The sequence below is a fragment of the Danio rerio genome, chromosome 18 (genome assembly GCF_049306965.1).
Source record: "Danio rerio strain Tuebingen ecotype United States chromosome 18, GRCz12tu, whole genome shotgun sequence".
Lineage (NCBI taxonomy): Eukaryota > Metazoa > Chordata > Actinopteri > Cypriniformes > Danionidae > Danio > Danio rerio.
The window spans coordinates 46,294,419-46,312,406 of NC_133193.1; the positions used below are offsets into that span (position 1 = coordinate 46,294,419).

Consider the following 17,988-nt stretch of genomic DNA (forward strand, 5'->3'; position numbering starts at 1 on the left):
TTATTCTGGCAGTCGTGTCCAAATGTGGTGTGCAGTGAAAAGGCGGCTATAGTCCTACATTTACTAACACAGACTATCTTTGAAGCATTTGGAAGTAATTCGCATTTCCTCCTGTAGAAAAACATAAGAACCACGCTTGGTGGCTCAATATGTTATAACAGTGTTTTTAAAAGTCTAAACACTTTATTGATGTAGTGTACAACCAAGCACAAGTGGTCAGAACACAAACGAGTAGCAGGTAATGAAGTATTAAGCATTTCTCCCATAGGAAAGCCTGTCTAAGCCAGGTCTAAGCAAAGGGAAGCATCCGTCTTTAGCTCTGCTCACGCTACGCCTCTTTGCCCTTATTTGGTATCCCGCGGTCGGTGCGATGACGTGCTAACAAAATGGCGGCGGTTGGCCGTGCCTACTTGTAGCTTCTTTTGCAGTTTGCACCTATGGGTGACGTCCATACTACGTCTTTTACTGTCTATTTAAAATATACCATCAAATAAGTCGGAAGGGCTTTATTCTGCAAAAACAAGCATCCTGGGATGTTCTTTATTCTGCTTATTACTTGACGACTTGCCACAAATTGACATAAATCATTGTTCTGTGCTGTACTAGTTTATAATAAATCTTTAATTAAACGCAAAGCTGATAGAAATGAAAACAGCTGATGGAGTATACACTAACCTGTGCATTTTTCAGCCACAAGATGGCACCAAACAGTACAAAATGTAAAGCTGACAGAAATAAAACATAAAGCATAGAATAACCAACACACTGTACAGTAGTATTCATTTTGACGACACCAAACAGTCTATTACCAGTTTTTAACAGCTGTAATAAAATAAAAGTTGGTTTTGCAATTCTAATAGTATCCATTTCACTGCGAAAAAATCTTTTTATATTAGCGTTTTGTTTTATTTCTAGTCCAAATATCTAAAAAATCTCAAATAAAGAAGAGTTTTTGACAAAGTATCAAATATTGTCTTGTTTTCAGTAGTATTATGTCAACAATAAGTGAGTTTTTCCTTAAAAAAATAAATAAATAAAGCAAAATAATCTTATTTCAAAGCGAAAACGAGATTATTTTGCTTAGAACTAAAAAACTCAGATGAGAGTGAGGTTTAAAGGGATTTGCGTAACGGAGACCAGCTAGTAAAAGACGTGCAGGTAAACCTCACTTCCCTGGAGGTGCATTAGCGACTGACAGTACAGACTGGCATATTTAGCATCATTTTTAGAGTGCCAGCCTCTCATGCCGGGCACGCTGGTTGTAATGGCGTTTGGAGCAGTGAAATTAGACCCAGAGGGTTTGAATTGGTGCCATCAACCAGATGGGAGTGAGCTTTGGGAGGTGAATATAATGTAAGCCAGCTAATAGAATTGTGCTGGTAAATCTCAATTCTTTAGCCTCATAAGGTGCACTAGCAACTGGTGCAAGAAGCTGCCCAGCAGGCACAGGACGTCAACATGATGTCAGGTTGATGCTGTGGTTCAATGTCGTGGGGATGTTGCATTCTGTTTAGATATGAAAATCAGGTTGACATCAATGTCCAACGTCCAACCTAAAATCAATCAAATATCAACGTCTATTGATGTTACATCTTGAAGTTATGTGGGAATTACCACTATGGCATCTATCAGATTTTGGATTTTGGTTGCCCCACCTATGGTATGGCATATGTTTATATGTATAATCTTTTCTCCTGCAAATTTTGGTGTTGAAAAGATTTTAAAAATGACCTTTATTGACATTTTAATAGTTTAAAGTGATTTATTGTCTTTATTAGTGTTTTAAACTAGAAGTACTTGATATTTTAGAGACTTTTTATGTAATATATTTCTCCAAACTACTAAAATGTCATTAATAGTCACTTTGTTAAACTGCACAGTTGGATTTTCATTTACATTTACATTTACATTTAGTCATTTAGCAGACGCTTTTATCCAAAGCGACTTACAAATGAGGACAAGGAAGCAATTTACACAACTATAAGAGCAACAATGAATAAGTGCTATAGGCAAGTTTCAGGTCTGTAAAGTCTAAGAAGGAAATTATTAGTAATTTTTTTTTTTTGTTTTTTGTTTTTGAGTGCAGTTAGTGGTATATCCAGAGAGGCAATTGCAGATTAGGAAGTGAAGTGGAGACTAAATAGTTGAGTTTTTAGTCGTTTCTTTAGGACAGCGAGTGACTCTGCTGTTCTGATGCAGTTAGGGAGTTCATTCCACCAACTGGGCAGATTGAACGCGAGCGTTCGGGAAAGTGATTTCTTCCCTCTTTGGGATGGAACCACGAGGCGACGTTCATTCAAAGAACGCAAGTTTCTGGAGGGCACATAGATCTGCAGAAGTGAGAGCAGATAAGAAGGAGCAAAGCCAGAAGTCGCTTTGTAGGCAAACATCAGAGCTTTGAATTTGATGCGAACAGCAACTGGCAGCCAGTGCAAACGGATGAGCAGCGGAGTGACATGTGCTCTTTTAGGTTCATTAAAGACCACTCGTGCTGCTGCGTTCTGGAGCAGCTAAAGAGGCTTGATAGAGTTAGCTAAAAGCCCCGCTAGTAGAGAGTTGCTGTAATCCAGTTTGGAGAGAACAAGAGCTTGAACAAGGAGTTGAGCTGCATGTTCAGATAAGAAGGGTCGGATCTTTCTGATGTTATAGAGTGCGAATCTACACGATCGAGCAGTTCTAGAAATGTGGTCAGAGAAGTTTAGTTGGTCATCAATCGTTACTCCAAGGCTTTTCACCATTTTTGATGCAGTAATGTTTGCCCCATCCATCTGGATTGAAAAGTTATGGTGTAGAGTCGGGTTGGCAGAAACTACAAGTATTTCCGTTTTTGCGAGGTTAAGCTGAAGATGATGATCTTTCATCCAGCGTGAAATGTCCAACAGGCAGGCTGAGATGCGAGCTGGAACCGAGGGATCATCAGGATGAAAAGAGAGGTATAGCTGGGTATCATCAGCATAGCAGTGGTAGGAGAATCCATGTTTCTGGATGACTGGTTTTAGAGATGTCGTGTAGATGGAGAAGAGAAGTGCCCCAAGAACAGAGCCTTGAGGTACCCCAGTGTTTTTTTCAGCATCAAAAGTCGCCAAAGCAGAGTTCAAGATCCCATAATGCAGTTCACATCTATGAATAAACATGAAGATCATGTGAATCATGAAATACAGTACCTCATAATGAACAATTTTACAAATTTACAAAAGTAAATTTCAAGCCACTTGATGATGATATAACACGCATGACCCTGAATAGTTATGCAGAAAGTCTCTTGTACAGTTAAATTCAGGTCAGAAGGAGAGCCCTACCTGAGTAGAGGATACTGAACCTGCACCAATACGATAAGCAGCATGTACATGAAAGGCCACAATAAGCCTGACTGACACCGTCCCCGTGTTACTTTTAGGTAATGAGGGAACCTGCGAGAGCGTTTTCCGCCCTCCCTGTTCCTCTCGACATAGCCCCAGGGAAGAGATAACAAGAAACAAAATAGTTGGCTGCCATAACAAAGAGGCAGCAAAGCCTTTTATTCTTCCTTTAAATTGAATTTTTCCACTGTCTCAGAAATCTTCCGTAAAGCTAAAGTCCTCTTTACAGTGAATAGATATCCCTCAGAAATGTGACATAGGCAGGCGGCGATCGTTGGGAATCTTTACTCAAAGGCCATCTTTGCTGGAGGATTATCCCACATTTAAGCATTTCAATTCAGTCACATCAAACCACTAAAACAGCCCTCCAAGCCAAACAACCACCCGCCTGCACATATAAGCGGCTCTTTTCTTTTGTTTTGTTTTTTTTTGTTGTTGTTGTTGTTGTCTTCTCCCGTCTTTTTGCTCTTTGACTCGTTAGAAAATGCGAGAAAATGCCTGATTGTTCTCTCTCTCGCTTTTTTTACGGAGACAGTCGCAATTTCAAGCAGCTCCAGACATTTTATTTAGGTCTGGAAAAGGCTTTAGTACTTAAGGGGTTGAGAAACTATCCCATCCCAAACTTCTAAACACATTGCCACTGAAGCGGCAAGCAAAGTAAAAGAAGCAGACTGTAATCCTAATGAAAATTGCTCTGAAAACAATGAGGCCAAGGCCTTCGCAGAGCTCGCTGGATGAGTTCGCCATCATTTTTTTTTCGTCTATAGCAGTTAGTTGGAAGAGGTTTTGCACACCCCATTAAACATGACAAAATGAAAGCACTCTTCTGCTGTGTTTGTCTTCATAGGCATGAAAGCATATGTTGAGGCTACAGCACTTGTTAGGTGGCTGTTGGGTGGGGGCGAAAAAAAAAAATGAGCCCATGGTTGCTATTTTTTTCATAACCCATTTTCATGTTTTCGCATCCTCCAGTCTATGGCTTGCCTCCCTCTGGACCCCAGAAGAAACTTTTGGTGCAAAATATTTCCCAAACTTAAATTTAGTCAGAAAGAAAACATGTTTGTGTGCGTGTCTGAGACGCTTTCTGTCAAAGCTCTTTTATCCCCAGTTGTCTTTTGCATGCGATACGAAGAGATCAGCAGGTGGCCAACAGCGCTTTGAATGAAGCTCATCAGTTTCAGAGAAACAGACCGCTGTTATAAATGGCTCGGAGAATTCAGCGGCACACAGACGCTGCATTAAAAGCCTGTAGAACTAATTCTCTTTGATCAAACGGAAACAGCTCGTTCAAAAATGGCATTAGCAGTTCTAGATTTATTTATTTATTTATTTATTTATTTATTTATTTATTTATTTATTTATTTATTTATTTATTTATTTATTTATTTTCTTTATTATTTTTAATTAATTAATTAATTAATTAATTATTTATTTATTTTTATTATTATTTATTGAATGAATTTCAATGAATTCATTCATTCATTAAATTATTTATTTTTTATTTTTATTTTTTATTTATGTATTTATTTATTTATTTTTGCATTTGTTTATTTATTTGATAATTTTTTTCATTCATTTAGATTAGTTTAAATATTAACAATAATAATAATAATAATAATAATAATAATAATAATAATAATAATAATAATAAAATATTCATAATTATAATCATAATCATACTCATAATAACATTTCAAATGTATTTATTTATTTAATACATGTTTTATTCATTTAACTTGTTAAAATAATAATAATAATAATAATAATAATAATAATAATAACAATTATAATAATAGTATTTATTTATTTATTTGATACATATTTTTATTAATTTAGACTTGTTTAAATAATAATATTGATATTAATAATAATAATAATAATAATAACAACAACAACAACAACAACAACAACAATAATAATAATAATAATAATAATAATAATAATAATAATAATAATAATAATAATAATAACATTTTACATTTATTTATTTATTTCATTTCATTTTTTTATTTGAAAACAAAACTAATGGATCCCTTTGGGCACTTTCACGTCAACAGGGAAAATATGAACTGTGATCAAACAGAATTTCACAGGATAGATTTTTTTTTGGTAGGTTTTTGTTGTTGTTGTTGTTGGTGTTTTTTTTTTTTTTTAGAAAAAACATTTCATTTCTTGCTTAGAGTATATGTCCAAAAACAGAGAGACGTCCAGCTATTGATATAATTGATTGTCAGGTACAAGAAACAAAATACCAACTAACAACTAATGTTTTGGTAAAAGTAATTGATGTGTGTCAGGACGATCAAGGCATTTCGTAAAGGGTTAGTTCACCCAAAAAAGAAAATGTATTCATTATTTACTTTCTATTAAGTGGTCTGTAACCTTATTGAGCTTTTTTATTAGGTTGAACAAAACAATTAGGATATTGAGAAAGCTGTAATCATTGACTTCCATATAGTACAAAAACAGTAGAAGTCAGTAGTTACACGTTTCTAACATTTTTTTTAAAGTAACTTCTTTAGTGATCGGCAGAAGAAAGAAAGTCATGAAGGTTTGATACAAGTAAATGATGACAGAATTTTCATTTTTAACTGACTGCTATCAGCAGTATGAAACCCAATCCTTCATTTACGGCAGCCATCACACAAGTGTTTTAAATGGAGAGAGCCCAATTTGTGACAACAATGCGGAGTACAGTAAACTGTCTGCCGTGTGGAATTACAAAAGCTACGTCTGATGTATACAGTTTGAGCATTTTGCAAAATGGTGACAACAGAACTTTGTTCAATGCCACCAATTTGATATAGCACATAAATTAAAAGCTAAACACTCAGCAGAATGCAGTTTGTTCTCTGAGGTTTGGTCAGAGTTGGATGCTATTACGAATATCCACCGCATATCTTAACATGACTATGGTTTCCATGATTATATGCTTAATCCCATCAGATTGACCAAACTTTTGTGTCTGAAAAGTAAAGTATGTTGATGTTCATATTCAAAGCACTATATAGTTTCACAAAACACATTTCTTAATCTGTGTGTGTGTGTGTGTGTGTGTGTATATCAGTGATTCTAGATTTATGTGTTTATTTTGAATCGTTTAGACATATTTTTCATTATTACTCATTCGTTTTCCTTTATTTCCTTATTCCCTTCATTCATCATTGGTCACCAAAGCAGAATGAACCGCCAACTTATCCAGCATAAGCATTACACAGCGGATGTCTTTCCAGCTGCAACCCTGTACTGGAAAACATCTATACACACTCATTCACACATACGTACACTATGGCCAATGTAGTTAATCCAATTCATCTCTAGCGCATGTCTTTGGAGGAAACCGAAGCACTCAGAGGAAACCCATGCCAATACGGGGAGAACATGCACTTGCATTACTTTCCATTTCTCATTAATAAAGCATTCAGTTTACTGTAAATGATCATTTATTTTGTTTACCACTCCAGTTTAAGGAAAATAAATGGAAAATGCTTGAAATATACTTGCAAATTTGGAATGAGTCAGATCTTAAAAGTGCACCTACCACTGTTGAAAATACAAGAATCAGGCACCTGGTATCTGTAAATACTCGATATTGCACAAGCAAGCAAACATTCCTTTCAGAAAGTCCCTTGTAATTTGTATTTTTGTCACATCGGTGTGTTGCGAATAGGCCTTGCGAAATGTCTGCCTCTTCGAGTGTTTTGTTTGGTCCTTTATACAGAGTAGGCAGACATGTATTCAGACAGGTTAACACAATTGCTTGCCGGCTGCCCCTATAGTCTGAATGGCATCTTCATCTCAGGTTCTGTTGCCTTTGAAGGTTGTTCATCTGGACAAGGAGGATGAGATACAGAAGATTCCTCTGCAGCCCCCATACTATGACATGGCACAGTCTGAGTCCACTGCGTTCACCGATAAACCGGTGAGTAGCACTGCTATACTCATTGCTGTTTGTCCGTTCTCTTGCTTCGGCGGAATCATTGATAATGGGCCTTCGGGGGTCTGGTGTTTAGAGAGCACATCTTCTTATGCATGTTGCACGAGATGAATTGCCTTCAGAATGATGTTTAGATTAAAAGGGAATTCCAAAGGGACTTGCTTTCCGGCTTGTATTGTGTCAGCTGGGAACAGATGACAAGGGTCTGTAATTCAGCTGGCTTCGTGGAAGGTTTGGGGTTTCTCACAAGTGTGTGGGAATGCGTTGCAGGCATGTTGTGTTCACGTCCGGGCTCTGTTCCAAAACATAGTGAGCTGCATTCTTGGAAGCTACCTTCATAGGAAGCTGCCTTCAAATTTAGCATCTCAGCTCAAATGAAACCTCAAAGGTGATAGAATTGGACCGACAGAAAGTCTGTGCATCTCATGCAGAATGATGAAGCTTCTTTATCTTTCTAATGCCATGTTATTTAAAAAAAAAAATACAAATTATTAGAAATCAAATGACCAGGAAAAAACTCACCTCTTGTCTGAGCTATTTGCAGCACATTTCGGCATTTGTTATGAGAATTAGTGTGCGCTTATGTTGTCAAATAGATGCTTTCTCAATTTGTTAGTGTTTTGTTTTCTTAGTTTGTAGATATACAGCGTGTCTGTACATCTTTTACAGAACGCTGAGGCTTTTTCTTTCTAATGCTTAGTTAGAAAGATTTACTCTTAGGACTATATATACAGGGTGAGCCATTTATATGGACACACCTTAATAAAATGGGAATGGTTGGTGATATTAACGTCCTGTTTGTGGCACATTAGTATATGCGAGGGGGCAAACTTTTCAAGATGGGTGGTGACCATGGTGGCCATTTTGAAGTCGGACATCTTGGATCCAACGTTTGTTTCAATAGGAAGAGGGTCATTTGACACATCAAACATATTGGGAATTTCACAAGAAAAGCAATGGTGTGCTTGGTTGTAACGTAACTTTATTCTTTCATGACCACTTATAAAATGTGTTCAATGTGCTGCCCATTGTGTTGGATTGTCAATGCAACTCTCTTCTCCCACTCTTCACACACTGATGGCAACACCGCAGGAGAAATGCCAGCACAGGCACCCAGTATCCGTAGCATCAGGTGCTGCACATCTTGTATCTTGACAGCATGCTAAACACACTTTATAATCAATCATCGGCTCTTGAAGGGCAATTTCGTTGTTTGTTTGTTTGTATACTTTATTGTTCCTCAAGGGGACTCACAGAGCACTTCAGCAAGTTCTGACACTACAAAAATAAGCAAATATGCAAAAGAATTGCATACAGGAAAAAAGCATAAGCACACTATCAATCAGTGTTCAATAGTCTGATTGACACTGGCATAAAAGGGTTCTTAAGTCTGTTCCGCTTCCAACGGAATGTACTGTATCCTCTACCAGAAGGTAAAAGATTGTAAAATTGGAAGAGTATGAGATGGATTGTTCAGAAATCTTTTCACTTTATCGAGTGCATTGCTCGTAAAGTGTTTGAAGTTTCAAATCTTATTAGTCTCATAGCAGGTCTGATAATATAAAAAAATGTTGATTTCAGATTTACAGAAAGATTGCCATACCATGTAGATAGACTGGGTGTGGGCAAACTTGATCCTGGAGGGCCAGTGTCCTGCATATTTTAGCTCCAACCCTATTCAAAAAGACCTCCCTATAGAGTTCAAGTGATCTTGAAGACACTGATTAGCTTGTTCAGGTGTGTTTGACTAGTGTTGGAACAAAACTCTGCAGGGACACCGGCCCTCGAGGATCAAGTTTGCCCATCCTTGAGATAGACCATACTCATACTTGTCAACCCTCTCGTTTTTCCCGGGATTCTCCCGTATTTTACAGTTCTATCCCGCTATGATCCTGTAAAGGTATTTTCTCGTATTTCTCCCGTATTTTTAGTCTTTCTCTGAAGGGTGGCAAATAAACATTAAATAGTCTAGCCTCCCTATACACAAGCCATACCGCCGAACCACAAGGGGCCACCCCTTGCTCTTAAATATGAGTCTGTTCTGTGCTTTTGCTTTGTTTAGGCATGAAAACACTTTGAAATAAACATAAAAACAGCGTGATTCCCTTCCTTTGCATTACAAGTGTCATCTCCGTTCATATGCAATCCTCAAAACAGTCATATAGAGGTGCATGGCTGTCAGCTGACGCGCTTCTCAGTGATAAACAGAAGCTGTTTCCCCAACAGATTCTGTACTCGTGTTTTAAAGCGGAGCAAAAGTCTGGGTTTTGGGTGCGTGTTTTAACATATACACATAATTAATAATATTAATATCTAAAGATGTTGATCTTGGTGATTTTTTTTTTTTTTAAAACAAGGTTTTTCTTCCTAAATGAGCATAAACAGCTAGGAAAGCAGTTGAATGCTTTCATTTCAATGTTAGATGTGTGCATTTTTAAAGGGACACCTGTTATTTAATGTAATCAAACGAAAAACAATCTAAATAAATCATTCAATCGTTGCTCTTTAATCAGAATGTGTACGTTATACAGTGAAGAAACGACCATGAGATTTGATTCTATTTCATTATAATAGCTATTCATTTTAATAAGCTGAACTGTTTGCTAATTTATTTTCTGCTGATGTATACTTTTTATTTTTTATTTTTTTGTAAGTAATAATAATAAAACATATTACTGACCATTTAACTGTTTATTTACAATGAAACAGCTCCGAATTAGCATATTTAGTAATTTGGGGATTTTTTAAAGGGGGTCGGGGGAATGCCTTATTATAGTGGGCATATCCCTTATTTTCACATACCAATGTTGACAGGTAAGCATACCTGATGACACTCTCAAATACAGCCAGATAAAATAAGTACATGATTTTCTTATCAACACCATAGAACTATAACCTTCGTAGAAAATAGTCTTTGGTGAAGCTTTTCACAGATCCAGTTTGTGTTAGTGTCGCATGTTAAAGACCTGTCTATGTAAATTCACAAATACTTGTATGACTGTATCTAAGTGATTTCTTGATTATGTACAAACACTTGTCTTTGGACCATGGGGGAAACCGGAGCACTGGGAAACCGAGAAAACTCCACACAGAAATGCCAACTGGCCCAGCCGGGGCTCAAACCAGCAACTTTCTTGCTGTGAGGCGACAGTCCTTGATTCAACACTTTCCCGTCAAAAGTGTTTACGATACTGCGAAGTCTCTATCTTTTTGCATTGGAGCTTTTGTTTCAGTCTTTTGTTATTTTTTCTTAAATATTTATTCTTGGCCTTTTTGCCTTTATTAGATAGGATAGGGTAGGGTAGGGAAATGTCGTCGAGCCAGGATTCGAACTCACCACGCCCTGACGTGTTATTGCACCATATGTCAGCACGCTAACCACTAGGTTATTGCACCGACTCAGTCCATTTTTTAACAAAGGAATCAAGCGGAGCATTTCGTAAATACATCTAACCCAAATTTCCAAATACTTCTTTATCTCACTGAATTACAATAACGTTGAAGCTGCACAGCAACCCAAATATAATCCGGCTGTTCTTGAAACTGAACTTGTTGGTCCTTGCTTTGAGGTTTTCAGTCTTCAGGTCACTCCGCACCTCATTCTTTCTCATATAATAGTGCCCTACAGTCCAGGGCAATTAAGACAGTAGTTACCCAGCAACCCTGCATGGATAGATTGTAACGCTCTGCATCACGTTGCATTGTCTTTCCGCCCTCGACTCTCATTTGCAGGCTGTGTTATATTGGATGCTTTTGCTTCTCTATAACTCTGAGCCGCATGCCTCTTCAAGAGCCACATTCTCCTGCCTGCTCGTTGTTTGTCATCTTTTATAGTTTCGTCGAGGCTTATTGTGTGTGAAAATGTCACATTTGTCAGGATGGCGTTGATGGTGCGACACGACGGTGGAATGATCGGAGTCTCGTTCTCGTTAAACACAGCAATGCACTTGCAGCGTGTTTGAAGGATGTGGCTTTTGTTGTTGGGGGTTTCTTTATTGGTAGGAATAATACATTTGTTGATACCATAGAGAAGGAATACTGTCTGATGCAGCTAGGATTGCTGCTAGATGCAAATAACCAACCTTCCTGTGTTTTTCAACCTTTGCTGTGCTTTAATAAAATGCACAGTGTCCAGCTGACCTTTTGTGTAAAGGTGAAGTGTGTTTTCTGAAGGACCAAAGATAATTGCAGTCATACTAATACAAACATGCAGAGAAGCTCAAGGTGGACATTTTCAATAAATAAAGGTGTCACGTTTTGATACACAGTTGAAGTCAGAATTATTAGAGTTGCTGAATTATTGGCCACCTTGTATATTGTTTTCCTACTATTTCTGTTTAAGAAAATAAAGATTTTTTTTCAACACATTTCTAAACATAATAGTTTTAATAACTCATTTCTAATTACTGATTTATTTTATCTTTGCCATGATTACAGTAGGTACAGTATATAAAAAAGTCCTTATGATATTATGTTTCCTATTATACAATATCGATAATTATTGAATATTTTTTAACAATCCATTTTGGAATATTAGGATTTTTTTATTTAACTATTTTAATTTATCAACATTACTAAGACAAATCATTTTAATAGTTAAAACCAAAAATATATAAACAAATATCTGGTCTCTTTATAATAAAATAAACCTAAGTGCTAAAGAAACTCTTAAACTTGATGAATAAAATGTTACAAAGTGTGTGCTGTGGTAAAGTGTAAACGCTGAACAATCAAAACAAACTTTAAGGAGTGAATAATAATGAGACAGTTAACCTCAAACTCTGTAAACAAAACAAATGATGATAATTAAACCTGAGCTTTATTAAAATATTATTATTACACAAATAATATTATTATTATTCAAATAAATTCTGCGACATTACAAATTGTGAAGTAGAATGACCATATGCTAAAAATCTTTCAGATGGGGTGCTAGTGGCTTGGATGCACAAGAAAAGAAACCAAAAAGCCACTCTGGTGACATCCTTACATCCTTTATTTACAATCTCTTCACTGCTGCTAGCCACATCACTTATTTTCATGTGTTGTTATTCTGACTTGAGGTTCCAGGGCCCACCAGATATGCTGTCAGTCATGTTCAAGACATAAAATCAGCATTTCAGCTTTTGATTACACCATCAATTGAACAATACTTAAAATGACTAACTAAGAGGGGAGGAGGGTCTATGGGGGCAGCTGCAAAAACTTTGATGTGACTGATTTGCAAGCCTATATTGGATTGCTCATTTTGACAGGAGTGTACAAGTCCAATGGAGAAGCAAAACAAGCTACCATGTCTCTGAAGACATTCCATGTTTTCTACTATATCATACACTTTGATGACAAGGAAACAAGGAAGGGCAGAGACAAACTCGTATACGGATGGGATAAGTGGGTCCAGCGGTTGCCCTTTCTTTAAAATCCAGGTCCCCACATCACTGTGGATGAATGTCTGGTTCCATTTAGTGGCTGTTGTCCCTTTAGACAATGCATGCCCAGCAAACCATGTTTGTTTTTCTTGGTGTCAAATTGACCCCATACATAATTGTGTTCTAGTCTGTGCTAAAATGAAGTGGGGATATGTATTTTAGAGTGTTGTTAAGTAGTCAACAAAGACATCAATTACCTGACACTAAACTTTTGGCAAACATTTTGTAGATTTTAGGGTAACGGGGATTAAGAATTGTGTTGATTTAGCTCATTTTAAAGTCTTTTGAACAAGCAGCAAAATTAATTTTCTGAGTGAATATAAGTTTAACAAAAAACTCCACTGGATTTGTTGTGCTGTGTGTAAACATGAACCATCAAACCCTAATTACTCTAACTACACAATAGCGTATTCGCACATTTTCATACGAGAGCATAAAGCTGCGTAAATTCAATATTATTTGACTCAAGGCGCTCATGCTAGGAAACATCTAATCTAAATTAATGTATGTGTGACAGCTTTATTTGTAATGCTGCATCAGTTTGCATCGACTATATAAAAGGAATGAAAAATACATTAGAGCCTGACACATATTGCAGGCATATTGTCTGTGATGTCAAATTGACAGTGTGGGTGCTTAAGTTCTTAGTGTTCTTGCTAATGAAAAGAGCTGAAGACTAATGAAGGAGCTTTTCTGATCCAGAACGCGGGCTCCCAGAGGGGATACACTGCCCCCAATCACTGATGTGACTGTAATTAGCTTGACTAGCATATCCATTGTGCTCACTGGAATGTGTTTCAATTGTTGAAAAGGGCAGAAACATTGGGGAAGTGATTGGTGTGTGGCTGAAAAGCCATTTCAGATTGAGTCCCAAGTAATCAACGTCAAATTTCCTAGACCTCCACACTGATGACTTTCCACCAGTGGCTCTAAAGTGAGGTCGATGTAGCACTTCCTGTATTTATGTTCAGTGATCACTGTAAAAAATATCTGTGAAATAGCAGTTTTCCTTATTTTGTGATTCATGTTTTTATTTTTTTTTCCTGTTTATTTATGCTTGAGATTTGTATTTTGAGACTTTGATCATACAACTTTTAACCGTGAAAAGTGGCTTTTATTAGCATTTTTAATAGTTTAAAGTGTTCAGGCGTTTTGGGTTGGTGTTGTGTATAGTGTGACAAAAACCTTGAAATAAACTGCCAGTGCATCTGTTATTTTACAGACATATTTCTCTATATTATTCTGTATATTATTTTTATTATTCTCTATATTATTTCTTTTGTTACAACCCCCAGTTTTTATTTCTTTATTTATTTATTTATTTTTATTTATTTATTTATTTTTATTATTTTTTTTATTTATTTATTTTAAGGCTCATCTAGGTAAGGGGTTAGCAACAAAAGGACACAGAACTCAGAAGCACAATTCTCTATTTATTAAGAGACCAGAAAATAAGTGTCCGTTCAAAATAAGGTGGCAACAAAAATTTTAATAATTAAACAATATTTCTCAATCAAAACAATAGCTAAAACAAACATACACAAAACATAAACCATAGAGAAAGCATAGCTCAACAAGGAATTAAATAAACGGCAACAATACCAGCATGGCTTCTTAGCAGCAACTGCACAAGACGCGCACAAGTCTCAGACCTTCATCTGCACAGGATACGTAGAGATTCTCAACAAGTTTGGGTCATAATCTTAAGAGAGGAAAGATCGGGAGGATCAGCCAGACGCGCTGGAAAACAAAGAGCCACCCCGAAACACACTCAGCTTCCGCTTACAAAGCCGCCAGTCGAAATGATCTGCAGGTGCGAGGTGTTAACCTCAAAGAAAAAAAACATCAATTAATAAATCAACCAACTCCAACATGTCACAACAACAAAGATAATAATAATAATAATAATAATAATAATAAGAAGAAGAAGAAGAAGAAGAAGAAGAAGAAGAAGAAGAAGAAAATTAATAAGAAAAAGAAGAAACTGTGACACTTTACATTATATTATTTCAAACTACACTGAAATTAATTATTCAAAGATGATTTCTTGGATTTACAAAAAAATATCAATAAGTTAAGTGGTTGTAAACAATTTATTTGGGTTGAATTTAAACAAACAAATTAAGTTGAACATTACTAAACTTAATTTGTTTGATTAAATTCAACCCATATATAGTATTTGCAACAATTTTGCAGACACCATTTTTTCAGTGTACTAAAATGTCATTTTGTTGAACTGTAAACTTGAATTTTAAACATCAAAAGTCGACAGAGGAGAGACCAAAGTCCCATAATGGAATTCACAAGCGTAAATAAACAGAAAACAGTTGTGAATTACAAAATACAGAAACTCTTAATAGGGTACATGTACAGCAAGTGTTTCTTCCCATACTTGTAAACTTCCGGTGAACGGTTAATGTGACTTTTTAAAATTTTATACGGTTCCTAGAGCATCGATATTGTAATGCAAAATAATATACAATCAGTTAAATAGACTTCAGCATTCATTTATCTGTTTAAGTGTAAAACAAGATAAAAAGCCGTATACACACAAGCACTGTCAGGATCAGCAATAACACCACTGAAAATACTGGAGTAAAATGAATGTTCAAATTTTAAAGACATAGCAGGGGAAATGGAATTTAATGCAGTGCTTCTTGTACAATCTGAGACCCACTTTTTATCATATATCAATCAGGCAGTGGAGATTGTTGATTTTTAAAGAAAAACAACCTTAAACATGCCAATTTTGTAACAGCATACAGTTCACTGGAAGCGCTTGACCCAGGTTACTGCAAGTCCTTCTGCATATACTCTACTAACAGATATTTTTTTTACAGCGTGGAACCTCATTTTAACATCCTGTTCTTACTTAAAGCTGAGCAATATAGTATGGTATGGAGGTCCAGGAGTTCCCGTTAGAAATAAAATGAATCAAATTATAAATGTAATAATTGAAGCATGAAAATGTATTTAAATAAATCACAATTCAAAGGAGCAAATGATGAACAAATAAATAGACATATTTAAATATGTTCACTTAAAGTGTGTTTTTAAATGTCATTTAATAAAAAAGAAAAGAAAAAAAAACTATGCATTTAAAATACTTTTTGTGTGACAGAAACTAAAAAATAAATCTTAAAATATAAAACTAAAATAAAAATATAAATGCCTGAAAAAGACATCTCATGAGTGCTTTCCTTTCTTTTTCTTCTTATTTTTTTTAGAGATCATTTTGTGAAATTGATGTTTACATGTTCAGTCTGCAATTTCACATTTGTCACTAATATTGAATACTAAATACATAAAACGTCATTGCTGTGATCAATTTGGGGGCAACATTATGGAGGGGCAGGAGTGTCAGTTAGAAAAAAAATGAAGAATCAAATTATCAATTTAATAATATATGCATGAAAATGTATTTTAATAAATCACAATTTAAATGAGCAAACAATGAACAAATAAATAGACATATTTAAATGTGTTTATTTAAAGTGGGTGTTTAAATGTCATTTGATAAGATTGAAAAGAAAACACTCATGAGATGTCTTTTTCAGGCATTTTGCAAAAGAAATTCTAACAAAGATTTCTATTCTAGCTTTTGTCAAACAAAAATAGACTAATCAATGGTATCCAGTCACATCAAAGTATATTTTCGCATTTCACATCACATTTTTCATATCGATCCAGTTGCAGTTAGTGAAAGCCGGCACTTCGACAGAGGAGACGAAGCCAGATGTGAAGTGATTTAGTATAGTAATAGCAAGATAAACACATAAATGAACATTAGAAGGTGTGCTGAAAGAAACAGTACAACTTTCCCAAATGTACTGTGACTTGAGTAATCGCTGAATCAGTGTTTTGATGTCAGTAAAACACCTTGTAAACTATATGTCAGTGTCAGACGATATACCTCAGGTGCTGTTTACGCTACTGCATTTTTGGTTTAAAACACATAAGTTTTGCGACAGTTTGCCTGCTGTCCACACTATTCCGGCATCTTTAATCCGAAAACAGATCATTTTAAAAACACAGAAGACTAGGACTGTTTAATTAAGGGAAAAATCATAATTACAATTATTTTGTTAAATATTGAAATCACGGCTATTTAAAATTATAGTCATTGGGCCATATAAACAAAAGGTTTTGGATATATAGCATTTGAATCAGTGAGCTGTTTGTTGGATACTCACTCTAAATAAAGCATTTGAATCAGTAAGCTGTTTGCTGGAGACTCACTCTGAATAAAGCATTTGAATCAGTGAGTTGTTTACGGTAGACTCACTCTGAATAAAGCATTTGAATCAAAGAGCTGTTTGCTGTAGACTCACTCTGAATAAAGCATTTGAATCAGTGAGTTGTTTACTGGCAACTCACTCTGAATAAAGCATTTGAATCAGTTAGCTGTTTGCTGGAGACTCACTCTGAATAAAGCATTTGAATCAGTGAGCTGTTTGCTGGAGACTCACTCTGAATAAAGCATTTGAATCAGTGAGTTGTTTGCGGTAGACTCACTCTGAATAAAGCATTTGAATCAGTGACTTGTTTACTGGCAACTCACTCTGAATAACGCATTTGAATCAGTGAGTTGTTTACTGGAGACTCACTCTGAATAAAGCATTTGAATCAGTGACTTGTTTACTGGCAACTCACTCTGAATAACGCATTTGAATCAGTGAGTTGTTTACTGGAGACTCACCCTGAATAAAGCATTTGAATCAGTGAGCTATTTACGGTAGTCTCACTCTGAATAAAGCATTTAAATCAGTGAGCTGTTTACTGGAGACTCACTCTGAATAAAGCATTTAAATCACTGAGCTGTTTACTGAAGATTCACTCTGAATAAAGCATTTGAATCAGTGAGCTGTTTACTAGAAACTCACTCTGAATAAAGCATTTGAATCAGTGAGCTGTTTACTAGAAACTCACTCTGAATAAAGCATTGGAATCAGTGAGTTGTTTACTGGAGACTCACCCTGAATGAATCACTTGAATAAGTATGTTGTCTGCCAGAGTTTCTTTCTGAATGAATCACTTGAATCTGTGAGTTGTTTACTGGAGACTCACTCTGAATAAATTACTTGAATCAGTGAATTGTGAATAGAGCTTTAACATAATATATCCTTTGAAATGAAAATGCACTATTGTAAACAACACCAAAATGACATGTTAATACCCCAATCTGACAACTCTAGTCACCTAATAATAGATACCTTTTACAATTAATCCCAAAATAACAAACACACATTATAATCTCCTGCGT

General features: G+C 35.7%; 1 protein-coding gene and 1 long non-coding RNA gene across 14 annotated transcripts in view; one reads left to right on the top strand and one right to left on the bottom strand.

Annotated features, from left to right (window-relative positions):
• nectin1b (nectin cell adhesion molecule 1b) overlaps positions 1 to 17,988 on the top strand; it is a 525,250-nt gene that overhangs the window by 456,857 nt on the left and 50,405 nt on the right. For 7 of the 13 annotated variants that reach the window (XM_073929161.1, XM_073929162.1, XM_073929182.1 and 4 more), the window contains one exon: positions 7,180 to 7,281. The exons of the other annotated variants lie outside the window; for them this stretch is intronic. In XM_073929161.1, coding sequence (XP_073785262.1) covers positions 7,180 to 7,281 — 102 coding nt within the window. The remainder of the gene's footprint in view (positions 1 to 7,179; positions 7,282 to 17,988) is intronic. 13 annotated transcript variants of the gene reach the window in all.
• LOC141378667 (uncharacterized) overlaps positions 1 to 17,988 on the bottom strand; it is an 80,928-nt gene that overhangs the window by 819 nt on the left and 62,121 nt on the right. Inside the window, exon 2 of the long non-coding RNA XR_012393824.1 lies at positions 59 to 469. This is a non-coding gene — a long non-coding RNA (uncharacterized lncRNA). The remainder of the gene's footprint in view (positions 1 to 58; positions 470 to 17,988) is intronic.